The sequence below is a fragment of the Leptosomus discolor genome, chromosome 1, assembly GCF_034619465.1.
Source record: "Leptosomus discolor isolate bLepDis1 chromosome 1, bLepDis1.hap2, whole genome shotgun sequence".
NCBI lineage: Eukaryota > Metazoa > Chordata > Aves > Leptosomiformes > Leptosomidae > Leptosomus > Leptosomus discolor.
The window spans coordinates 70,117,291-70,144,228 of NC_141391.1; the positions used below are offsets into that span (position 1 = coordinate 70,117,291).

Consider the following 26,938-nt stretch of genomic DNA (forward strand, 5'->3'; position numbering starts at 1 on the left):
GTTCCCTTCTAACCCAGACCACTCTGTGATTCTAACTTTGTGATGACTGGCACAATGTTACTGTACCATTTCCAAGCTTCACACATTGGCTGGCATTTCCTAGCATAACGTTGTAATATTAAGTTGAAGGTATTACTTATGCATTGAAATTAGATTGCTGAAAACAGCATTAACTGACATTTATTAATTCTCACTAAAATTTGTTTCTCTTGTCAGGAGGAAAAAAAAAAACGGAAAGACAATCTGAGTCTACCCTTTTGAAACCAAATAAATTTTTTTTCATATTAGTCTGTTGCTATAAAATCACTATTTAAAAAGAAGATTCACCATCATTTCTTTCCCAAGTATCTACGTATCACTTCTGAAAATAGCTCATTACATTGCAAACTGCTCCATCTTGTGGTAACATAGCAGCATCAATAGAAAACAGAAACATCCTTCCAGCTTTACCTTCTGACTGGTTTCCACCCTAAAGAAATACGACAATTACCAGAAATCCATGACATGGATATATTCCACTTGTCTTGGAGACAATTTTGGTTTCTTAACTCAAAGCACATCAATGTGGTGGAGAAAAAAAAAAAAGAACCTAGATGAATCACAACATACATTGACCAGAAAGCACAGAAGGCTTATTTCTTTTCGCCCACATTCTGAAAATATTTTAATGTTTAAAGTATAAGCATCTGTCACATTCAGGACACTCTTCTGAAATCTTGTTGGCAAGGTAAGTCTGTGCACAGTGCAAGTGGTTCAAAATTGAGACCTGAGAAGCCTGGCTCAGACACAGTTAGGTAGGTGTTCAGGACAGTTTCTTTCAATAACCTTGGGAATGCAAGGGAAGAAGAGGAACGGGAAGTTAAAACTGATTATTCAAACTGATGAACTGATTCTACTACTCTGCTGCCGTCACAAATCAAAATTAACAACCCCAACAGAATTTCCTTATTTGGTTTTCCCATAAATTCCTTCAGTTCTGATGAATCTGTAAAAATGAGTGGAAAAAAATGGTAGTCTCACCTTCTGATCACCTTATAACGCTATAGAAATAGTCCTTCTTAAGAGAATTTTTGATCTCCTAACCCCTAAATGTTGACATGTATAATTGAGAGGGACTTCATACAAGTGAAAAATGAAAAAAATATGTACATTTCTCGTTTTTTCTTTTCAAAATGCTTCTCTCTTTTGGCTCCGTTTCAGAATTAGTTGGAAGCCTGAGCAAGTAGCTATGAAGCAAGTGACCTGGTTGCACAGCATTGATTAGTACTTCTAGGGGCTCCCCTAAACAGGTGTGATAAATTCTAAAACTTTACCATATCTATAATTTTTTGCTGGGTCTAAACATCAAAGGCCGTGCCCATACTTTTTTTAGAAGGTAAAACATTAAGAAATCCCTTAAAACATGTTAAAAGACTTTGTACGTTGTACATATTGATACGCTGTTGCACTCTTAAAGCTTTATTGCCTAATAATGAGGTAGGAAAATTAATACAGTCAAACTGATCGGTTTTCATTCGTCTTGAGATAAAAATTCTACTATTTAATCTCCTCCTATGTCTTCTTCAGCTAGCACCTTCATTTCAGTCTATGTGGTCAAGTACCTTTTGTTAGGCAAGCATGTCAAAAGAATCCTCACATACCTGCCCCAGCATGGATATTTACTGAATGCTTTTATTACAAGTCACAGCTTCTAGAGTTGTTTTGCTACACACAAACAATTCAGCAGAAATGCTAATTAAGCCATTTTGTATTTGCCTTAGTGTAAAACACGTCTCATGTAAACCCCATTTGTTTTTCAAAGAGTTAGGTGAATTGCCTCAGCTGCTGAATGCAACTTAAGTCATAGAATCACAGAATCATTGGGGTTGGGAAAGACTCTTACGATCATCAAGTCCAACTGTAAACCTAACACCGCCAAGCCCACCACTAAACCATGTCCCAAAGTGCCACATCTACACATCTTTTGAACACCTCCAGGGATGGTGACTCAACCACCTCCCTGGGCAGCCCGTTCCAATGCCTGACAACCCTTTCAGTGAAAAAATTTTTCCTCATGTCCAATCTAAACCTCCCCTGGCGCAGCTTCAGGCCATTTCCTCTTGTCCTATCGCTTGTTACCTGGGAGAAGAGACCGACCCCCGCCTCGCTACAACCTCCTTTCAGGTAGTTGCAGAGTCACGTATTTTGATTGAGACGAATGAGAAATCTTGCCCAAGTTTACTGAGTATTCTCATTAAACAAGAGTCAAAAAGAAGCACAGAATGGCTTTGGGGAGTACAGAATCAGGAACACATCAGTCAAGGATGCATACCTAGTTTCTGAGCTTCCCTGTTACTCAGTTCAAGAGGTCTATTTACTTGCTGCCCCCTCCTGAATGGTGCTTGGGAAAATAAAGACCCATACAGATCACTCATAGTTGTTTATCACCTGCAGTTACCTGCTACGGCCTTTTGTTACCTCTGAGGTGTAATATTTTTACTATAATCTACAGCAAATAAACAACAGGGCAGGTACTGCAGAACTTAGAAAATCTGGCTGGGGAGGTAGAATTCCAAGTACTGAGGTCTTCTACATTAAAAGACAGTCGGGAGGTGCCCTGTTGTTAAAACTACTGAGCTGAACTTTTTTTTTTCTGCTTTCTCCTGGTGAGATGAACCTTACACTCTTTTTTTGCTGCAGCCGAGTTCCTACAGGAAAGATGAAGAATATGCTCTTCCTTGGAAGCTCTGTGTATTTGACCTCTGTCCCAGGAAGGAAGCTGGCAATAAACCAAAACTGTGTGCTTTTGGGTGAGTGCTGTAACCACTAATCTATTTTGGAAGGCTACAATTATAGACAGGAGGTGGGCAGCACTGTCATCACCTCCTGCTTCTGATTTTAAAAAAGAAAAGTTATGACTGTATTTGGCAAAGAGTCCAATGCTATCTTTGTGCATAAGCCATATTCAGAACACATCTCCTTGATCGGGCCCCTTGAGATTTAAGGGGTGGAGAGGAGTATTCTAAAAGATTAACTTCAGCCTAATCCCTCCAGCTCTTTCTGCATTTGGGGGAAGAAGAGAAAAACTGACTCCTCCAGAGGGTGATTCAGAGCATCTAAATTTAGGCACTTGCTCTGAATCACTCCCTACTTAACCTAGGGAGGCATTCTGCAGACAACTGATTCCACAGGCAAAGGTTATCCTCTGTGACTGTTCCTCTCTCAGCATCCCCTCAATTGTCAGTACCATTCTCGCTAGTTTCTCAACTCCACCGCAGCTTAGGTGGGAAGTTGTCACTTATCTGCTAATACCTGTGAGGCAAAAAGGGAGGCACGTCAAAGTTGTCCAAATACCTGTTTAAGAGCTGCCTAATTCCAGAATTTACACAGTCAAGTCACTAAACAAATACATTGATTTTTAAAAGTTATAATCCATCAACAGTTTCATAAATCACTATTGACTGCAGTGGAGATAAGATGCAAAGCTGGCTCTTAAGCTACTATTTTAGATTTAGCATTCTGGCAAGTCACACCACAGGTTTCTGCAATTTTGAATAAATTTAAAGAAAGATGTTCGTTGCTTTTTGAACAGAGAAAACATATTAGTTATAATGGGAAAAAGTCTTTATTACTAAATACATTTATACAATAGTTTTAAATCATAATTCAGTATATTTTGAAATTCTGGTAGCATTCTGCCATTCTTTACATACTCAGACTTATCGCTTTTTCCAGGTGAATTTCCGTCTGGCTCCCTCTTGACCAGGCTTTTTTCTTTCCTTCACACGCGGGTCAACTGTTAGTAGTCCAGCTACAAAACACAGAGAAGCACCCATTTGTTTACTGTTATTAGTCAACATTACAGATATACTATATGTGGGGGATTCGAAGCAGCCAGTAACTTTGCATACGAATTGTAACACCTAGGAAGATGAAGGTTCAGTATAAAACACACTGAAAGGAATTTCATCAGATTCTCTAACATTTTTAATTTTCTTCAGTAAATGAACTTTCTTCACATTCTGCTTTACAAACCACTAAAAAAAAAAAAAATCCCACATTGTTTTAGTTCTATATTGCTTAAGCCTTTAGAGCAGTGGTCTCCAAACTTTTTTTGACTGTGCACTCCTACCAGTAAATTATTTTGGAGCATGCACCCCCGATATATGTGCATTCATTCATTTATAAGTTATATACACTACTGAAATTCTAAGACTTTCTTCCTGCACCCCAACGGATCATCTTGCACAGCACTGGGGTGAACACACCCCACTCTGGAGACCACTGCTTTAAAGTACACTGAGTGTTTCCAAAGTACATTCGGCAATGTCCAAAACACATTCAGAACTATGCTGATCTCATTACAGATACCCAGCTCAATGCAGTGTTAGTTTACAGGGGTATTCCTAGCAATCATACTTGTCAGTACTGAAAAACTATAATCAAAGAAACTTGATTGCTGCAAAGATACTAGCACGAAGATAGCTTTACTTCCATGGATGGCAATAGCGTGAAAAAAATCATAGCGTTGTGCCAGTAATACATGCAGGTATTCTTCCTACTAGTCCAGAAGGAATATAGTTAAAATCTCACTGTGCATAACTCTGTATTTGCTGAAACAGTATGGCATCTAATCGCTGACAACTATCAAAGACTGCAGTTATCCCAACAAGTTCTACCTTACCCCAGGTAACTTGTAAACTCAAAGCAAAGCAAGAGAGGAAAGAAGCGCCTTCAGTTTGGTTCGTTGCATATAATAAATTTATGCTCATTACTATCCCTTCAAAGCTAACCCTCTAATGTTTAAATTAGACAATAAAACTTTTTTTAAACACAAACAAGATGTGACTAACCACGTAAAACAAAATACAGTCTTAGTACCTTACAGCTTACTAATGCCTGTAGTTAATATACATTCACGTTTTGTGATTCTATGTTGAGGCAATGTAAGCTGGTTAACAGACCTAAGAGAGGTCACAAACAGATGGAAAAATGCTCAAGAAGTCATCCAAAATGTACACAGAGCATGCTAGAAAACAAGTGAAAAAAAAAAATATCTATAAATAAATGCAGATCCCTTTCATACAATATATGAGGTTTCACTGGGATTATTTACCCAAATTTGCACTATCTGATCCTTAATGATCCTTGTATTAATTCCATCAATTACCAGAAACACATTAAGAAATACTGAAATAATTTCAATTCCTACCTTGCCTCATGAATTCCACCTCTTTTTCTGTCACAAAACTCCTTAAGGCTTTTGCAGAAGCTAAACGTATTGCTCCAGCCTGTGCAGATCTTCCTCCACCAGAGACAGTGCAAACCATATCATGTTTTCCAACTCTGTCAAGAAACTGGAAAGGGAACAACAGCTGTTCTCTAAAAAAAAATTAAAAATAAAAAACCCCATCATAATAAAAATTAAATATATATATATATACACACAAATTTACATGATATATACATTTCTTATCACAGTATATATGGTAACAGTTAACTTTCCGGCAGAGATGCAGAAAGGCATTCATACCTCTAATTTCCTACTGATACCAACTACACAAATGGGAAATTAGCAGCTAGGTGCATATTCGAACTGCCAATGGTAAGTATTTCAAGTGCAGTTTTACAATTACTTCTGTTTCACTAATAATTTATAGATGCCAAGATCTGTCAGCTCTGGATATTCAAACTAAACAGTCTCTTACTCTATTTTTGAGCTCAAAAACCACACCGTAAAATAAAAATCACACAAGGGATAGAAATCTTCATAGTCAGCCTCATGAGAACCCTTCTCCATATCAAGACCGTGCACATCCTCCAAAATCTGAAGCTTTACATGAAGTGTCTTACCTTGTTTGCTTCCACTATGTTACTGTATGCCAGAGTAATTACACGTGCACTCAATTTGCAAACCTCTCAGGAAACACTCAAAGACACTGATTATTTTTTATTGTTGGTTTTGGGGTTTTTTTTTGTTTTTTTTTTTTTTAAATAAACAGCAAACCCTTTCTAAGGGGACTAATATTTGAACTATCCAAATAATCTGTGCTCTTGGTTTTTGCACCCCTTCAGAAAGGAAGAGGCAAGAAACACAGAGCAAGGCTTACCTATCGGTTCTTACGCTACTGACTCCTGAAAACGAGGAGGAGAAGCAAGACCAATTTTCATAAAACAAGACAGTTATACAGAAACAAGAACACAGCATCAACTCTGTGGAACACAGCACCAAAATATAATTGCATGGCATTACTTTTGCTGGAATAATTTAAGTACCATAAGGATACAGCATTTCATAGTGCTCTCACCTGTCCTGCAGCACTGGGAAGTAATGCAAAACATCTATGCCATTCACTGTAATTTTTCCAGTCCCATTGTCATAAACTATTGCAGTAGCTCTTGCGGTTTTTCTTGAACCTTAAAGGAATTTAAACCAATTTGTTATAAGGCTTCAATTTTCTACAAGAAGTTAAGCAAATCTCAACACTTTCATACAGTATCAGCTGTTTATTTTTGGAGGCTGAGGTAACAAAAAAAAAAATACGAGGAGTAGGAAATAAATACAAACAACGAACAACTAGCTTTCAATATATTTATATATCAATGTCTATTAAGGCTGGGGGGTGTGGGGGGGAAAGAGTGTGTTGGGTAAAGTAACACTCTGCCTCCCATAACTTCAGCAGATCAGGACACTTTCTTGATCTGATGACGTCACAGTATATGAAAATAAATAGTTTGTGGAACGCCTACATTTACCATAAGTACAATTTCTAGTAATATTAAAATAGTTCATAAAATCATACAAAGGTACAGAAGTTTAAGAATATTCACAAGGAAAAGTTAACACTTCAACTATACTGTATAAGCAATGCCCATGCATCACTTACTGCAGTTTCCTCAGAAATTACCACTTACAGTCAGTTCTAAGTGCCTTAACTTCAAGTTAAACCATGACAAATTCTCTGTGCTAAAGCCTAAGACCTATCTTCTGTAGCACAAAGGAAGCAAACATTCTGATAAAGAAATTATGAAACAAATTAGACATTTTTCTTAATTTAGGAGGGTGATAGGACACAAACAAGACTGTTCTTGAACTTATAAAATCTGACAGCTTTTCTTAAATAACACGGGTTGCACGTTTATCAAGCTGCAGTAACTACTGCTCTGAAAACACTATCTAAAACAAGTGTAGATTAAATCCCAGTTTGGCGCTTTCACATCTCCTTGCTGTCACATCATCTTGAAGCCAACCCAGCTAGAACAGAGCTCTCTAGCCATTCTGCCCCTCAAATTCTCTGCAACCTTTGTTCTTATTATCATCTGCTGCCCGCTGCCTAAGAACACACACCATCTCTAAGATTCTTCTTAAATGTATATATAAAATACATCTATTACATATATATATACAGCATATAAAGTGTGTGCATGTGCATATGCTTTGTCCAGAAAGCTCGACTTTCCTATTACTTTTTCTAGGCAATCATTCACACCATATCATATCATTCTTCCACTGTGTGTTCCTCCACAAATGTAAGCAGCCTGTGTTTAGAAGACAGGACCTTTCACGGCTTTTCTCTAACGTCCCCTCTGTCTCGGTACCAGTGACTCATTCCCGTCTCTGTCCCATGCCAGCTGTGGTTCATCCACTTGTTTAAAAAATTTAGGAATTCCCTCTTTGCACTTTCCTCAACTGTTTGTAAATATCCAAATGCCTTGCTACTTATTCTTTACATCTTTGAAATTCTCCTTTGCTGGACTGCCTATCAAAGTCACGATAAAGGCTACTTAGTGGCCTAAGCATGCCACTTTTATACTAAGCAACAACACTGTTACATCCATGGGATTCTCCACATGTGTTTGTGCTCCCCTAGTCCCCCACCATTTAAGTTCAACAGTCAGCTCTTGCCAGCAGAGAAAGTCCTTTTGTATCCCACAATATGTAGTACAACAGGGTCCTCTCTACAGAGGTTCTATTCTACAGAAATACAGACAAGACTCTGTGCTGAAAACTTCACCTTTGTTACCAGATCTTGTCATAACATAATTAACAATTACGCAGGCAATATATACATAAGCATTAAAATGAAGTAGCGACACATTCAGCAATGTTGTACGTACTATAAAGAAAGTAGCGCAAAGAGCACCCGTACCAACTTCAGCATCCTTACCAGCCTACTTGGAAGTATTACCTGTACTGGTGCTGAAGGCCACTCCTCGCTCATCGTACTTCAAGGGCTCAATAACTACCTTTTGTAACTGCACCGGAACTTCTTTGGAAAACTTTTGTATATACTTCTCCTCGATGTCACCACATGGCAACGCCGCCAATTTTTCTAAGAGTTGAATAAATCTTGAATACTGTAGACAACAAGACTTCATTAAAGGATGCAAGTGTAATTGCATTTGCTAAGACTTTCTATTTTTATGTAATTGATCTTTCCTACTTTGCTTTTATTGTTGATTTCTGACAGGATGACACTTTTGCACCTACATGATGATTTAAGAACAGCATGCAGATGCATAATTTTTTGCGTGACTAAAGATACTTAGTTCTTTCTTCAGGCAACAATGAAGCTTTAATTCAAAACATAACCAACCCCTTTGTAATACAGGATTATTGTATTAGACTGAAGTTCATCTCACTTTTTAAAAGAAAACATTGAGGGGAGAGTGTCTTCATTCTTTTAATATTGTTTTATAAAAACGGCAAAAGGAAACGATTTTCACTCCATTTTCAGTAAGTCAGCATGTTCACTGACTTGGAAATAATTTTATTTCACTAAACCAAACCTCTTAAATTATTATATTTCTTAAAATACACAGGAAATACCTATCCATCTATCTCTGGTTGTTCAAGCTGAGTAACTTTAATGTTTATGATTTCCTTTAAAACTGAACAATCAAGCTATTTAAAAATTCAAGAGATACTTGACTTAAAGGGCAACCTCTTGAAATAAATTATCCTTTGCTACTGTGTGGTTCTCCTTCCCCCTTACACCCCCCTCCAAAGTTCTTCAACATGTGATTAAAGAATAAACACCACCGTGTTAACCCATTTGTGCTAAAAGCTAGGATGCCCTGTTATGAAGTGTTACTGGCAGGAGCACTAGACAGCTGGTCACTGGATATAAGAGGTATGCTATCATCTAAAATGGATTTTTTTTTTTTCATATAGATACCATAACCTTATTTTTGACATTTTCTTTACTTACGAGCTGTTATCAAAAGTATTTTTTCTTCTCTCTGTTACCAGAGTCTTATGCACAAAATTAATAGGGGCAATAGCCCCTGGAACTCCGACATTACTCAGAAAGCTATTTCTGTCTAACAATATGACACAGACATGTGGTAAAGCCTTTGAAGAGCAGAAATATAAAAATACAAAAATTATAGCGGCTATAGATGAAGAAAGCTTCCAACAGTTTTCACTTGTAGAATGCAAAGGAAAAAAAAAAAATCCATCAATACCTCTGATTTTATTTAATAACGGAAACACCACAGAAAATTTTGTTGCAATAGCAAAAATATAAGAATCTGAGCAGGTAAGACTCGTAGCTCATACCGAAACATTTCAAGCACATTTAAACAATGTCTGTTCCTACAGGCTGAGGCTTTGTGGTTTTACATGTGAGAGGCCAGCATGTAACAGGTTTTGGGGTCTGGTTGTTTGGTTTTTTTTTTTGTTTACTGCAGTCTACTTTTACAGATGTAGAGAGTACGAAAACCAGTGAAAGAGAAAGCAGAAAAAGCAGTGAAGAACACCAAACTGTACAACTAGACCAGTTCCTGGCAGCCTGAGGAGGAAAACAGCCATTCCAAATACAGGTGCTACTGGACACACTGAAGCCACAACTGCTTCTACTGCAAGCAAGGTGGAGGAAGACTCCTGTGTATACCAGGACGGAGAATTTACATCAGCAATTTCTAACTTATGCTTACAGACCACAATCTGCTCAAGACCTTTTCACATCGCTCACAGACAAGGAAGTCATCACATGTTACTACTCTGGATGACAAGTCAGCAAAGGGCAAGTTTGCTGCTATGCTATTTTTGCCATGATGCTGTCCACAGGACAAAAAAAGCTAAGAATACAGTTTCTAGGTGAGAAAATACTTGAGATGCTCAGACAAATAGTGTTATCTTCCTTCATACTATCATGTTCAAGCTTAAACTTCCAAAACAAAACTGAAGCTGGCCAGTTAGACTGAACCTGCTGTTACAAAATCTAATGCAATTTAGAGGACTGTAGGAAAAGGCTCTGAGCCGAGAAAAAAAAAACTGTACAACTATCAGGATAGATAGTCTTACTCCCAGAGATATATGTAAAGAAGGACTCCAAATCTAGACAATGAAACAGCTTGCAGATACTAGGGAAACCACAAAACCCCACCGTATTCATACCAAGGAGAATATAACACGAGGTATCTGTATCAGACCACAGATCTATGTAGCTTTGTATCTTGTTTCTGATACTGGATTCTGTAGCCAATCACAAAGAAAAGGGACTCCTTATTTCTGATCAGCCTTCTCTGCGATTTTTCTATCATTATCATGTCCTTAAGACTGAATTACCAGAAACTGTGCAAGTTTACCATTTCACAAATCCATCGTGATTCCCATCTCGAACATTTACTCCTCCTCTACAATAAGCAACAGAGGTTCTAGTCCTCCCCCTTTTTTCATCTGTAACCAGAACAAATGACTATTTATTTCTATTATAAAGTGTTGCTATACTCCATTCCTGACTACATAATTAAATGACAGGGAACAAGTGCTCTAGGCCTCACAATTTTACCAGAAGAAAAGCTAAACTATGTTAGTAACAATGGAAAAACTTCAGTAGTTCCGTATTGTGCTAGATACAAAAAGCGACACTGGTCACTTTTCAACACATCATGAATGTGACAGTGCTGTGAGCATATATAGACTCTATGAGAAGGACGAAAATTCTTTTGAAGAGCATCTGCTTCTACATAGCACCTTTCCAGCATCCAAAAATGCACCCAGAGTCCGTATTTTTTAAGACACAAGTTTCCTTAAGATTAGAAAGATTAATTACTTACATCACCATCTGACAGTTTTTCTAACAACATTTCTTCCAATTCAATCTTAGTCAGCCATCTGCTGCCAGCCAGGTTGCTGTTTAAAATATCACATATATTCTCCCTTTAATTAACCATGCAATTAGAGTTACATCACAAAGGACCACACATACAGTCAGTCTTCATTCAGAAATACATTTTCCACAACAAATGAATACAGATCACATTCCTATAGTAAACATGAGAAGGCCTACACTGATTTTAAAAGATCTATCCTTTGAAAGGGATGGTAACTTCACATATTGAATTAACCACATGAAAATTATGAGTATCAGTTATGCATTATTCATATTACTGAAGTCCGAGATTGAGCTAGAGTAATACTGTAATAGGAAGCCATCTTCCCCACAACTTAGGACTCAGCTTTAAAAAGCCTGCTGCTAAGAAAAATTTGGTGTACAAGCAGCAAAGAACAAAATCAAAGGCAGAATGTTAAAATCAAATTCTAAAGTAAGAGAATTTTGCCTCTGGTCTTTAATTTTCTGATCAATGCAAAAAAACTCCATGAGCAGTAAGCATAGTCAAAGTACTAATGCAGCAACAATACACAGTATTTTATCTACTGTGTAATCTTGACCTGCTCAGCAAAGAAACTGCACTGATGAAAGCAAAACCAGAAATTTCTAAGAAAACAGCCTCATACAGAGATGTTAACACAAAGAAAAAACAAGCTTGAAACAAATCTTTGTGAAATACATATGATACGAAATGACCAACTAAACAGAATGCCACCATAAATATACATGCCAACATTATCAGTTAAATTAAAGTCAAAGCTGTAACCAGTTTCTTACCTCTTCAGATATTTTAGAAACAAGTCTTAATGACTGTTTTCAGCAGCATTAAGGAAGCTGTGATTCAGAAAAGCACTCCTTCTGAAGGTGATTTTAAGTAGTACTTCTTCTTAAGTATGTATTTTAATGCTTTTCTGAGTCAGGGCACGAGAAACGTTTATTTAGAAACAATGCTGGTTTTAACAGTAATTTTAAAAAGCTTCCAATCCTGAGAGACTCAAGTATATACTTGCATTTACATATCGCTACTTCCAGTGAAGTCATTAAATTTTTTTACATGTGAAAAGCCGTAAACTCAAAGTAGTTCAAGATCAGATCTAACTCTATAGTTAATATTACAGAATGCATCCACAATACATTGTCTTCTGGGAAAAAAAAACCCAACCAAACCAGCCCTTCCCACCCACCCTCTACCTACACTTCAGAGATAAATTATCCAGGCTAATCTCAGAGGAAGTACCATATCCAGTGTGGAAAATCAGTCTCAAAAATCCTTTAAATTCTCTAAGCTTTTACAAACCTAACAGGGAAAAACCTTTCAACTCTGACTAGCTTTAGGTCATTTTTCACATCAGTAAATCCACTGGCTGAGCTCTGTAAGGAGTCAGTTTATTTTTCAGCAGCATACACCAAGAAACTAAATTCATTTGTTCTCTTGTCTGCTCAGAAACTAACATGAATCTATGATAAAACATTCTGTGGGTCATAGGACACTATTTATAACATAAACTTCTGCTATTTAATAAACTGAAATAATCTTAGCAGATTAATCCTTTCTCTTCCTAACATAAATAACAAATTGCTGAAATTAAGAAATGACAAACCAACATGACGTGCACCAGGAACAGCACATAAATCTGGCTAGAAAATACACAGCAAGAACAAGGATAAAAACTTGCAGTGAAAAAACTAACTATACAGAAAATCAGTAAATGCTAAAATGAAAACTTCCCAGCTGTATCCATCTCTTTTAAAGACTTCCCTAATTTAATATTCTAATATATCATAAAATCCTTGCAAAAAAATCTCAAAATAGAAAAATCAAGAATACAGTCTAAGAGAAGCAAACAGGTTTTAAAGCATATTCACATTTCAAAGATAATCCTGACTGTATGCAACAAGAAACTAACAACTGCAGCATCTCCCATAGCTGCTTCTGGTTGACATGTATCTTTTCCGTCCAGTGGCTAACTAGCTGAAGAGCTTGCTGTGCATACCAGAGAAGTTACAGAGGAAAAAAAGAAGACAAACTAAATTCAATTACTAATAATGGTGATATTTAAACAAATCCAACCCACCAAACTTTTTCTAAAATTTTGATTACTTAGCTGCTCAAAGCCATTAAAAAAACGAGTGAAAGTAAATATTTTGATACTCTTCAAGTTAAATATTGGTAACGAAAAATATTCAAGAAGTGTAATTAATGAAAGACTATTAAAGAGCTCAGCTTTAGGCCTTAGGATTTTTCTAAGAGATAAGCAACTTATTTGGTATTTTAAAGGGCCTTGTTTTTTTATAAAGCGTTCACCTTGTTTTTTTCAAAAACCTTTAATAAAGAAATAATTAGAAAACTTCATATACAGAAACACAGAATCCTGGATATTCTCTACTTACTTTCATATGACTCTTCAGAACTTTTATATAGAAAAGAATATTGAAAAGAGCAGGGAGAGATTAAAGAGCAAGAGAAATAGCTCAGGTTTCCCTGTCTTAGCAGTGAGAAGCGAGCATGCCACACGTACATACTACAGGTAAGACTTTTCAACCTGAAATTATCATGCAAATATTAGACAAGGAACAGGGAAAAAGTCTAAAAATGTGTTTGTGGAATAAAAGGCAGGTAGGGTGGGGAACTACAAGAAGTGCCAAAACAATATATTGAAGCATTTTAAGAAAACTAGTATCGATGTTCATTCTAAGCCTACCTTTTTTCCTTCTGAGTAGGAAGGTCTTGAGCTGTCAATTGGTCTTGATATTTCTCAACATTCAGCAATTTTTCATATGTTTCCTAAAAAGTATATTGAAAAAGTATTTAAATGCATTTTTTCTATTTAATATTTAGATTTTGTAATTTAGAACACACATTTATGTGCTTTTACTCTCCAAATACTTAAAATACAGAGATCAGAAAACAAGCAGAGCTGTGACAATTGAAAAAAATAAAGGCAACTTAGATCTAAACCAACACTTGGATAGTGTACATATTTTCATATGCAGTTCAAACTAATCAATTTTAAGTTTTATTTTTCTTCAACAGTGTTTGTCGCCTTCTTACACACGTTTGTCAAAAAAAATTCCCAACTGTATGCAGAAAGGCAACTACATTTGTGTAACGGATGTAACTCCAAAACATAATGCACAACAATTTTATCGGTGCATCCACACTGCAGTTTGACTTCCTCAAAATACTGACAAGCTTTAAGAATGTAAATAATTTAATTTAGTTAGATTTTTTTCTACATTTAGAGCATCAGCTTTATTGGTGGTCTGTATCGGCCAGAACTCCCTCTATAGGAGGGACACATGTCTATAGGGACACACAAAGTTGTATATTTACCATAATCAGAATTTCTGTTCTTTCAAATATTAAAGACGTATTTACTCTGAATTTTGGCGGGGGTTTTTTAAATAGTTTTCTCGAAATTCTTAGCTGCACTATTTTCAAATGATGTTGTGACAGTAATTTACCACTTGAGGAAAACAAAAGGAAAAAACATTCCAAAAAGTCACACTGAAAACACTACAGAAGAAACACACTTTTAATAAAGTATTTTCAGCAGGGTTTTTTTTTTTCCAGTTCAGAAACTTTCAGAGATTATTTGCTTGCAAAATATAATATCTAATACTCTGAATTACAACAGTGAAAACAGAAAGCTTATAATCACTTTCATATACTTTATTAATATAATGAATTTTAGCAAATACTAGCGAGAAACTACAGTGTTAGTGAGGACAAGCAGCATCAGTCGTGGAGGTTTTTATTCTCTTTGTGTTACTTACTAAAAACATTAAAAGAAGAAATGTGCAACAGCTCTGTATTGTCAGAAATTAACCAACGAAACACCAGTTCTTAAGATAATACGGTGATCTGCAGCAGAATACAATGAAATTTCTGCAACAGTTTACATTAAAAAAAACCCAACTTTGCTTAGTTATAGACATCTACTGTTCAACCCGATTTAGCCACTAATACAAAAATGCACTTACACATATACCAAAAATATTTGTACTTAAAGCATATGAACTAAGAACAGATTGTTATCTGAGCTACAGTCAAAGCACTGAACTCTCTGGTGCTGGTCACTGGTAACATTTTTAACATCACAGCGGAACAAAGCACTTTTGAACTAACTCCACGGTATAAAATCCTGAAGCACAAAATTGTCTACTTTCCTTTTGAGACAGCATAAGAACTGGTATATTATAGTAGCATGCCTTTCAGAAATCCTTTATTTTTGATAGAGATAACTGTATCAGATAGGAACTAGGAAAATTTTTCAACTTAAAATTTTAAGTCTTGTTTATCTTCAAACACAAGAAACATCATATTAAAAAGCACAACAAATCATATCTTCAAATATTTCCAAACCTCACAAACATATCCATAGACCTCTAAGATAACAAGATACGGTAGCACTACTTTGGGCAAGATTAATGTCACATCACTCTAATAATCTTATTGGCTCCATTCAGAGCTGACTACTAGGCTGCAAAAATTATTGACTATACAATAAAGCACTGACATGGTCTGGGTTAGAGAGCATGAGGTGTGCCTGACACCAAGCAGTTTTTAGGCATCTGTAGTTAAGACACAAAAAAGAATCAGCACGGAAGCTTCTCCTCTGGACTGCAGAGGGATGGAAAAGAAGGGGAAGGAGGGCTGTGGCTGCCCCTCAGTTATCCGGGGAGAGTTCGGTGGGCACAGGCTTCCTGTGAGCTCTGCCAGTTTCTGCATTTAGTAGAAGTCAAACGAGGCACAAAGAAGATATCTGGGTATTAGATGATCAGAACAGGTATTGGGTTATGAGGTCTTGTAAATGTATAAGGAGGTTTTTCACATTACTGCTAGCCTCTCGCCTTACCTCTTGCCTTCGTAAGGCATAGAGTGTCACCCTCCTACCTGGTGAAAGCAGCCACCAGGCTGCCTCCTCAGAAAAACCATCATCCTCACTACACCCTGGCATGGACATTTATGTATCAGAATGGTCAGCAAAAAACACATGAACCAGGAGTTCAACAAAACCACAACTATATCACAGTTCTTTAGAGAGGGCAGGGGGAAGGAATCACAGTTGTTACCTTAGGACAGACTGACTATAGTCCGAATTGCTTCTCAACAGCAACTGAAGTAGTTTCAGGTAAAGTGACACAAATTAAAGGAAGACTTAAGGATTTTGTCATCATCTTCAGAAACTACTGATAAACACAGGCAAACAAAATAAGGGTTGCCACCCACTAGTTTTTAGCCTCAGAAATTCATTGTTACAATGACAAAGCAAGCTTTACAACAGTTGGAACAGTAAGATTTTCCAGAAGACCCTCCCTAGATATTCCCAAAGAATACGAACACTCCACAGCCTGTTTAAGTTTTAAGACTTTGCACTTCTAAGAATTAAAATGATCTCTTTAAACTGTTCTGGTTAAATTACAGTAATCACATACACTCATACAAAGAACCCTTTACACAGGAGATGAAGTTGACATTAAAAAGCAGTATTTTAAAATTCTTTCAAGTATAAGAGAAACACTAAATACAATTTCCTGCATATTTCTGGCAATGAAAGTGGACTTGCATCTCTTATGAAATAAAATTTTGGTCTGATGTATTAAAAAAAAATTAATGCATGTATTTCATCTCTGTATAGAGATAAGACTAAAAGAACCACGTGTGAAGTAAAGTATGTGGATGAGCCTTTGCAAAATCAGGAATCACATGTAATGCCCAATAATTTATCTGACAAATCTTCACTCCCCAACGGCTAAAGAAAGCTTCTGAAGACACACTTGCTTTTTCAAAGCTGGCAGGTGAAGATTTTACTAATCACTTCAGGATTCAATAGTCCAATTCATGAATGTACACATCTGTGTGTCTTGTAAACTCAGCTATTACACAATCAAAATCGCTGATTTTACAAGATTGGCTACGTACTGAAATGCTCCCATTTCTAATAGACAGATCAAATTTCAGATCTCTACAAGGATGCTCTCTTTTAAAATAAAAAACTAATATTCTTATTTTACTCTACATAAAAAAAATAGGGAAGAAAGTAGCAAATGGAACCCTCGAAAGAGAGACTTATGTGAAAAGAAATTATTTTAACATTTTGGCTGTAGAGATCACATTTTACACCACAGTTTGCATTTTTCTTTCTTCTTATGTGGTTTTGACTTCAGCATATACTTTGGGGTTTTTTTCAGGTTTTTGGGTTTTTTAAAGAGTTAAAAAGCTGTTGTCAGAGCATTTACCTCTCATCTACAACCCCTGATATTTCTACAAAAACACAAGAAACACAATTACATAAAACTACTATTTTGCTGGACAGAATGGTATGAAGAGACCATTTCATCTTGTTCTGCACATTACAAAAATACGGTATTACTCCGAAAAACTTGTAAGTTAAACAATGATCAAATATACTATCAAACGTTTCTGAAATGGTGTTTCATGCAGTAAACACTCTTTTGTATTACGGAAGAAAAACAAATTGTTCGTTTCCCTACAGCTACACTTTATTCAACAGGCAGGACAAAGACAACAATGGAGTATAAAGCAAATATCCTTTAAAAAGTTCATTTAATATTCAAGTCATAACAACATATATATTGGTGGTTATAATACATGAGAATATACACAGTTTATTTTTAGTAAGTAGATAACATCATTTATTAGAATTAAGTAAACAAATAATGCTGTGACTAGTTACATTACTGGCATTTAATAAAATTCACATTCCACATGAGTCTATGCAGTAATTAATGGCATACAAGTTTAAGCTAAATATTATGTTTATACGATTTATTAGACTTAATGTAGCAATTTAAAGGACATCCTCAAATGGGATTTATTACTTACACTAGACTGTATTAACATACAACCCTTTTTTTTTTTCCTATCCAAATTAATTAGCTTTGAGACTTAAAAAATACATTTTCTTAAATACACATTAGTCTAATAAGAGGCTAAAACAACGCTGGGAATTTCCTGCAGATTTCGGCTTTCATTTGGCTGACTTAAAAAAACCCTGTTAAACCTCACTTAACAGATTTAGGTTTATAGAAGCCTATTTGATGAAAGTATTCAGAAACAGTCAAAGAACACTCAAGTATCCTATACTAATGAAAAATGCATTTGTCTAACCGATTTGTTTGAAGGTGGTTGCCAGGCTGTTAGAAGCAAGACGCACACTATTCTTTTAGAGATTTCCAAGGCAAGCTTGCATACTCTTCCTAACTGCTAGGAAGGGCTAAAAATAAACTTGTAAAATTTGTAATTTCTTCATTATGATGGAATGCAACAAAACATCTTGCCCTTGGGTTGCTCTGTTTCAGCCAAAACAAATGCAAATGGCTTGTCAGATGACAGCTGTTTGATAAGGCTCCTCTACAAGACCTGCATGCTTTACTTTTTTCCGTGAAACTTGGGATGAAAGGCAGAAGGCAGGAAGAGAATTAATGTAGCATACAGTCTAAAGGCAATGCTACAACCGTGATTAAGTAGAAAAGTTAAAAGGCACAGATTTTCCACAGCCTCGCTGCGTGCAACCCATCCGTGTAACAAGTTGACAGGCCTAGCGCGTCAGCTCCATCATCCTCTCCGACAGCTAAAACGCAGCATTGCATCCCTTTTCAGAGAAAATTTGCGTCTGCACCATGAAGCGTTGTACATTATTTCTTAGCACTGCAGGGGGCTCAAGTCCATATGGAACCTTCACAAATATTACCACAGATCAAACCAGCGGCGTTTCGAGGCAGATTTGACATACCTATTTAAATGAACAGCAGGGGTCCTCGGGCTGCCTCAGGCTGTGCAGGAGAAAACCTCTGTGGAAAGCCTATGCTGCAGCTCCATTACTCAGCAAAGACACACTCAACATTTATCATTCATTTCATTTCTGCCAGGGCAAGAAGCTCATTTGCCCAAGGTCAACAACAAAAAAAAAAAAAAAAAAAAGAGGGGGGGGTGGGGGGTGTTTTTTATTCTCCCAAAGAAATAAATGTACCTGACAAGAGGGGATTTTGTCCTTTGGGTACGCAGAACGCAAATAAATATCAGATAATTCTAATAAAAACACTACACTCAGTAAAGCTGTGAACTGAATTTAACATAATTTTTAAAAAAATTATTTTTTTTTTTTTTTTTGTACAACAGACTAATCATAGAACTAACTTTTTAAGACAACCTAATGAGGAAACAAAATCTGACATGATTGTCCAATTAGGTATGCCTGCATACATTATTAATGCTTTTGTCTTCTATAAGTACACGTAAGAAACATGCACATCTTTCTATCAACTCATCTAAAGAGGTAGATAATGCTTGCGCCACTGATGGTTATAGATATGAAATGCCTGCTCATAATCCATGTTAAGATTCAGGGTCTAGTGATGTTCTATTAGATACAGCTTTTTTCATAAAGGTAAACAGATGCAGATCCTTTACTCCTGGAACCATACTAATAAGTTCGCATGAATGGAACAGTCTTAGAAAAATCAATTAAGTAGTTTAAATGCAAATTTTCTTCACACTAAATGTCAGCACAAATAACGTTTCCTATAGCTTTGCCCTTCAAGAGGGAAAAAAACCCCTACATTTTATTCTACAATGAATTTTCCTAGAACTAACCGTTTTTGTTGTATACACATTCTCCACTATCAACCTTATGCTACTAACCAGTTGTAGCCTACAAGAAAGTGTTCAGACTATTCAAATGCAGTCCACAGCCAAAATTGTAAAATAAACCAAAAATTAAAGCAAGAACTGTTATGTAGTTTGTTCTCTTAAATGTGGCATAAAAATGCCCCTAATGATGGATATTGTAACATAAAAATTTACATTGCATTTAGCTTCAGTGGTGATATTACGGCCTACTGTGAAAACATGAGTAAACTCAGGAGCTCCTGATACGCATCTCTAGAATAACATTATTTATTACAGATTATAACATACTTACATGCATTAATGAATAATATGACTGCTTGCCCGTATAAAAGAGAAAGTGAAATGGTCTGCCATCTTCTCCCCACTGGATCTCTAACAAAAAGCAAGATTAGACAAGAAAGCAATATACACTTACTAAAAAAATCCATTGTATTTAATTGCTGTTAAAAACCTCTTTCATAATACTGATTACTTTTTTAAATACCACAGAACAAAGACATTTTACGGGTGTTCAACCTGCGTAGAAATCTAATGATTTAGACGACTTTGTTAAAAACCAATCTCTACCTGCAACTATAACCAGGTATTTAATACAGTATTTCTAAATATCATTTAACATGAGGGAAACAGAAACTTTCAAAGACTGTACAGTTGGTATTACAGATAGAAGTATCCATTTTAGAACAGGAAGAAGTACAAATTAAGAGACAACCTAAATCTACATAAGGATTGTGAAAGATGGAAGATTAACTAACAGCTCTGGAAAACTGTGCTTTAAATCCAGAGCAAGTTTTTTATTAGTATAACACGTCTAAAGTAAAGTAAGTATTCATACAATCATCTTTTGCTGGTAACACAACTGTATTCACAACTTGGGTGATTTTAGGACTTCTGCATGTTGATAGGTTTGGGATATTTAAATACAAAAACCTATGCTATAATTTACATAATTAGTTCAGCAAGAAAACGTATGTTCCATATTAATTCAGCACATCCAGTTTATTTCATTCATTAAAAATATTATTTAAGGACAAATAAATTTCAACTTAAAAAAAAAAAACAACTTAAATATAACATGACTAGGATCTTTTCCAAATAAAGAAAAGTGCCAAAAACCTGAGAACTTTTTACATATTGAACTGTAGAGAGACTCCCAGCCATTTTATCCAGTGATGTTCAAATGAAGCTATCTAAAAGCAACACACAAAGATTCTATACGTATGCACGATACATATTGCATTGGAACGTTAAGACATAATACGGCAGAAGCTGAAGGTAACTCATAGAACTGAAAGAATACAGGGGGCTTTTACCCACACATACTACTAGTGGAGTGTGTGAATCTCCATGTATGCAGCTGTGAAAGCATATTTTGTTGAAATTACTGTTCAGTGAACATTCTGAAGTATAAATTTATGGGTTTGTACTTCAAAGTTATTGAAGTCATAATGCATAGACAAGACAAAGCCACCTTAAAAGAGATACATATTGCAAGTGTATTTTTAGATGTAAACAAAAAAGATAAACATTTATACTAACTAGTTCCTATACTCCTCAGGACACATAGCATTTCAAAGAATTCTTTAGTCCTGAAAGCACACAGAATAGTAGCTTAGTTCTGCCATAAAACAGCCCTTGGATCTTAGAACTGCATAACAATTAACTCTCTCCTACCCTTTTGCTCTCTACTTTTTACTTCACAATACTGTAAAGTTTGAAAATAATGCATGATACCATCTGAAAGCTGAAACTCCAAAATTTCAGATAATTTAGACAGCTTTCTAAAAGGCACACAAAGCCCCAAAATCATCAAGTATTAATTAATTCCAGGACAGGAAAAGGAAGGATGAAAGACAGAAATTGATAATTAGAAGTGTCCATCTGGGACTTGATAGCTCAGTGAACGTAGAACTTCACACCCATACTACTGGTTCATACCAAACGTGAGTCAAAAGCGGACAACAGGTTTTGACGTATCTTCTAGATATTCTATATAAAACTTAGCGATTTCTGTGAAGTTCTCACTGACCAACTGACCAACATACTGGCATATCACTGACAACTGGGACTTCATACAGTGTCTCAGGAGCAAGACCAAAGACAATATGGACATGAGTGCAGAGTCATGGCATTCAGGCCAAAACTGAGACATGATTGGGAGAGTTTCCACTCTCTCTATTCTCTCTACTGGCAATTTCAAAGCTGTAATTTCTAAGTTTTTAGAGAAATGAAGTTACCAGGAAAACTTTTGGTTTAAAATAGTACTAATGAGTATTTTATGGCTGTGATAGACACCTCTGACAAAAAGCTACTGACTTCAACAAAAGGTTTTCCCGTGACTTCAACAAATTCTGCACACCATCCTACCTACTGTTTATTTTTAAACAATGAAAAACATTTATCTATAGTCAGTTAACAAGATGTCTGAAAAGACCACTGGTATTCCAGAACCCAGTAGTATTTTCTCTCCTAAAAATTCGGATATCAGAATAGGCTTTTACTGCTCACTTCTCAGCAGTTATTAAGAACACAGGGGAAAAAGTAAATCTGTGAAAACAAGGAATTCTACATATGCAAAAATTCTAATACTTAGAAGTAACTAAAAAAAAAAATTATCTATGAACACTTACTCCTCTGCTCTGGAAAAATTTCAGTAGGATGCTGTAAATAAACAAACAAACAAGTATCAGCAAAAGGAAAAAGTTACTTAAAATATCATGCTATTCAGAAACACATCAAAAAAATCCTACCTTCATCATGGGCCTGGCTTTTTTGTCAAATAAGCCAGAAGGAAAGAGATAGGCAATAGCTCTCTGAAAACAAAAATAGATATCATATATGTAATTTTTTCCATAAAAGCATCATCAAAAGAATTCTTAAATACTTTCTTGCAGAGAAAAATAGCACAACTTTTGTACAGTAGGCAACCAAATCAGTAAGGAAGACTGCTGCTTATGTGCTGCACTAAAAAGCTGATAATTTTTTCAGGAATCCTCAGGAGAAGTAAAACCTCATTCTGAAGGCTGTACTTTATATCAGAATAAGAGAACTTTACTCTGCAAAGTTTAGTTCTTATGGTATGCATTTATCATAACTTACCAGAACGACTCAGGTGCAAAGACCACCTTTATACACAGTGATTTTCCTGTAAAATTTCAAATGCTGTTGACTTCTAGAGGAAATCACATTTAATTTATCTTTCTGGAAATATCAGTGCTTATTAACTGACGGAAGCATGGAAAGCATGCAAGGCAAGCATGGAAATGTTATTTAAAGCAACTGGACAAAGCAAAGTTTTACATATTTAAAATCCCAGTTTCTACAGACATAGTTTCCTCAAGTCTAAAAGCAACATTTGTTGTGGCAGTAGAAGATACTTCACATAGCCTAAATAAGCATCTCATTGATCACTGCATTTGGAAATATGAATCACTATACTCTTCACTGAACTTGAACCAATTGCTCAGAGAAGAAAGACTCTTAAATGCCATCTTTCTTCTCCTTAGATACTTAAGCATTTGCTAAAAAAATCTAGAAAAAAACGACACTCATTACAGTCACTGTTTACCACTGTTTTCACTAAGTACAAGGTACACCATTGGCTTTTACCTAACCAATATCTATTGCTGTTCATGTATGTGTGATGTATAAAGACAGCATTATTTGCCTCCAACAAATAATGTAGGTCTACCAATATTCTAAATCATTCTGGCAAAACGAAAGGCAAAGCACCTGACAAGGTAAAGCCCAATGATGTGCATTTCTGCTCAACATCATCTTACTCTCCCTCTTCAATGTAACTATAATTCAATCAAACAAAAATATGCATTTATGCTGAGCGCTGTTTATTTCCATTTGGTTTTAAACACAAACCAGAAAAACCTAGCCATCAAAAACCCTCAGATGTAGGGGTCTGGCAAGTGTAGCCAACTTCGGACAGTGGGTAGTAGAGCTTAAAATAGAAATCTTGTGCTTGTACAGTAAGATGGACTAACCAAATAAACCCCTCTGGCAGTTGTCTCATTTTTATTTCCATCAGACAGTATGAAAAAGTAGAATTAAGTAAAATCAGAGTTTAAATTCTTCTGTCAAGAGGAATGGCTCTTTGTCGGTTAGGCTACCTTAGGGCTATTATTTGCTGATAATTTTTTTTCCATGGACACGGAGTGGTTTGTCAGTGCTTCAGCCGATTTAATATGCATGGAGTGTAAAAAGACCTAACCTATTACTTTCATTAATCCCCTACTGGCATTCTGAACAGAAATTTTGAGAATTCTGAAGCAAACAAAAGGCTTAACTTGATTTTATGAAATGGTAATTTTGTTTCTCTTAGTGACTACTGTATTCCCATTTGTTAGTCAATGGGCATTTTATGCATACACACAGTAGGTGAACACCTATTTATGAACAAATGGGGATTAATTATGATGACAACAGAAATCTGCTGTGAGCCAAATGATGTTAAACAAACACCTTATATAATATATTAAAAGCATTTATTACAGGATACTGAGACTGACTCTGTGTGTACTTAAGGCATGGTCTTCATGCAAGCATTTCCAGAATATCAGTCAAAACAGTTACTGTAGCTATGACACCTTAATAAACGCCAAATATAACAATTTAACATTTATAATGAAGGAAGCGGCTGCCATCTGAGACATTCTATTTCTAGGAAGTTTATTTCCTGAGTGTACGCTCACATCTTTCACGCTGAAGCATAAACAAACCCTACATCTACTTTCAGCGCTTACAACACAACAAATAACCAAAGAATAATAGTTTGCTTCATAAGTTTGGTTTTTTGTTGTTCCAAAATGGAAAGAAATAGAGTCGTCCTGCCTTCTCTCTTTTCACGGAAATGTAATCAAGGATGGGGCATTTGTCTTTACATTCCATTAGGAACTACCCTGGGACGCAACAGACTCCAGTTCAACTTTATTCAGAAGTTTCTTCTTAATTTTAAATAGCTGTGTCCTTGGACTGTACTTTTAACAACTACCTAGCAAGCCAGTCTGCCTCTGAGAAATTTCTTTTATAGAAGCTGATTTTGCCTATGCAAGTATTTCACTTTTGTGGAAAAGTAGTATTTTGGAAAATCTGTAATTCTTAACACCCATCTGTACAAGCAATAAAATAAGATGGTGGATTAACCTTAGGAATGAAATCAGAATTAGTATCTCCGAACTGCAGTTGGAGTACATAAATAAACCATGAAATATTTTCCCGAAATCTTTTGACAATATCTTCAGATTTGGAACATGGGCTCCTCTTAGGAATCTCCATGTCTCCAGTCAAAACTCTGCAGAGAACTAACCGCACATTCTGCATTTTCCTGAACATGCAAAAAGGAGGTGAACGTCCCTCTTAAAACTTTGTAATCAAGGTTTAAATGCCAGCAGTAAAGTTCCCAAGAAACCTTTTAGATTTAACTGCAGTTTTCCATTCCAGGAGTGGTTTTCAGCTTAAGGGTCATGGCCCATATCCTTCTTCTAGTGCTTAATTTCACGTGAACTCTAGATAAGAAAGAAAACGTTGTGTTGAATATGACTAAGAACTACTTTCTTCAGGGCATCATTTCAGCTGTACAAGACGCTCTCACCCCACTCTAGCCTCTGCAGGTTCTGGGCTGCTATTTCACAATTCTATTTGTTAAATCACACTGTTGCCGTTGTCTTCAGAAATAAAACACAACTTTCTAGAAAAGAAACATCCATAATTATTTTCAGCAGAAACATGATTAAAAATCCTGGTACCTAGTAACACAACTGTGTTTCCAAAAATAATTACACAAACTACTGGAAAAAGGTCAAATAGGTACGGCCTGCTTCTGCTATGAGTTACTAAAAAAAAAATTTTAGCCATTTCCTTTCGCGATTTGAAAGCATTTGTTTTTAAACTCTACTGTTGATCCACACAGGAAAAAAAAAATACCCAGTTGTCACACCTTTAAAAATGGCAGATCATAATGGACACATGTTAGTTACAAGACTATTTACATCAGACATTTCTTAAACTGCATTGGTAAACTTAAACATTCCTTTAACAAACTAAAAGGAATCCTGTTATATCATCACTTGCTGAGGGAATGGATGATTCAATACGCTGCCTGCAGGACCACAATGTCTTTCACTTGCAGCTGTAAGTTTGAATTCAAGCCAGTTGCAATAACGAGAACAAGCTTCCATCCCTATTAAAAAAAATAAATAATATCTGGCAGTCCTTCAAACATGCAAACCAATTCATTAAATTATCTGTCCAGCACTGCATGTGGCATGTTGTGCAAATTCAGTATACCTGCCACACCTTCATTTCCCCTCTTCATTGTGCATGTTGCACATGCCGATCTTTGATCCTCCTTCCCTTCCCATCTATCTACAAGCCAAGTTTGGTTTGCTCATTTTCTCAAACATCAGAGACTAACTCTGAATCAAACAAGTTCAGCTGAGTCAGTAAGAGTTACTTTTTCTTTCTTTTTTTTTTTTTTTTTACTGTCTTGAGAAATTAAGAATACTTTAATTCAAAGAGAGTTGACTGAGTCATACTGAGATAGGGGAAGGAGCCTGCGACAGTTCAGTCCTTAAATAACCCGCCATAAGTAGAAGAGGTTTGGCAGGGCAAGTTGATCTTGCCCAAGTGTCTTCCTAGACTTTTGTTGAATATAAAGCTCAAACAGAAAACATTCCATTAATTTTCATTGTTTAAATCATGCGCAAAGATAGTTACCAAAGCAACATCCAATGAAGAAATATATTTTGTGGAAAACAGGGAAAAGACAAAAAAAAAGTTAAAAAAAAAAAAATCAAAAACACCTCCACCCTGGGGTTCCCTTGTAGCAGCATCCTTTTTGGCAGAGGGCTCAAGAATCCAGCTCAACCCTTTTTAAATACACACGAAACTTTAATCATCAAAACACCGAGGTGACAAGTGACACTTTATGCTCTAACGTTTTAATGAAATGCCTGAGCGATAACTGTTTCAGCTGCTTCTACTCCTCAACTTGATCACACAAGAGCCACTTTCCTTCCGAAACCTTGCCTCTTGAATCACATTATTTAGCTACTGTACTTCAGCATTTCTCTGACCGAGATGTTTGGGGGAACAGCTGTTTTTGCTTCTAACCACACTAGCAGCATTCTTTAAAAGTTTTCAGCATCCAAAATTCAGAATATTTGGGATAGAA

At 36.0% G+C, this 26,938-nt stretch overlaps 1 protein-coding gene across 4 annotated transcripts in view; it reads right to left on the minus strand.

Moving 5' to 3' along the window:
- MRPS9 (mitochondrial ribosomal protein S9) overlaps nucleotides 1-26,938 on the minus strand; it is a 54,425-nt gene that overhangs the window by 16,561 nt on the left and 10,926 nt on the right. For 2 of the 4 annotated variants that reach the window (XM_086482138.1, XM_086482135.1), the window contains exons 3-11: nucleotides 22,506-22,568; nucleotides 22,386-22,416; nucleotides 20,048-20,127; nucleotides 13,802-13,884; nucleotides 11,044-11,119; nucleotides 8,169-8,337; nucleotides 6,288-6,396; nucleotides 5,192-5,361; nucleotides 3,586-3,790 (exon numbers count right to left, since the gene is read on the minus strand). In XM_086482138.1, coding sequence (XP_086338264.1) covers nucleotides 3,699-3,790; nucleotides 5,192-5,361; nucleotides 6,288-6,396; nucleotides 8,169-8,337; nucleotides 11,044-11,119; nucleotides 13,802-13,884; nucleotides 20,048-20,127; nucleotides 22,386-22,416; nucleotides 22,506-22,568 — 873 coding nt within the window. In that variant the 3' untranslated portion in view covers nucleotides 3,586-3,698. Of the gene's footprint in view, nucleotides 1-3,585; nucleotides 3,791-5,191; nucleotides 5,362-6,287; nucleotides 6,397-8,168; nucleotides 8,353-11,043; nucleotides 11,120-13,801; nucleotides 13,885-20,047; nucleotides 20,128-22,385; nucleotides 22,417-22,505; nucleotides 22,569-26,938 lie in introns of those variants that run through there. The other 2 variants (XM_086482136.1, XM_086482137.1) reach the window with 2 other exon arrangements.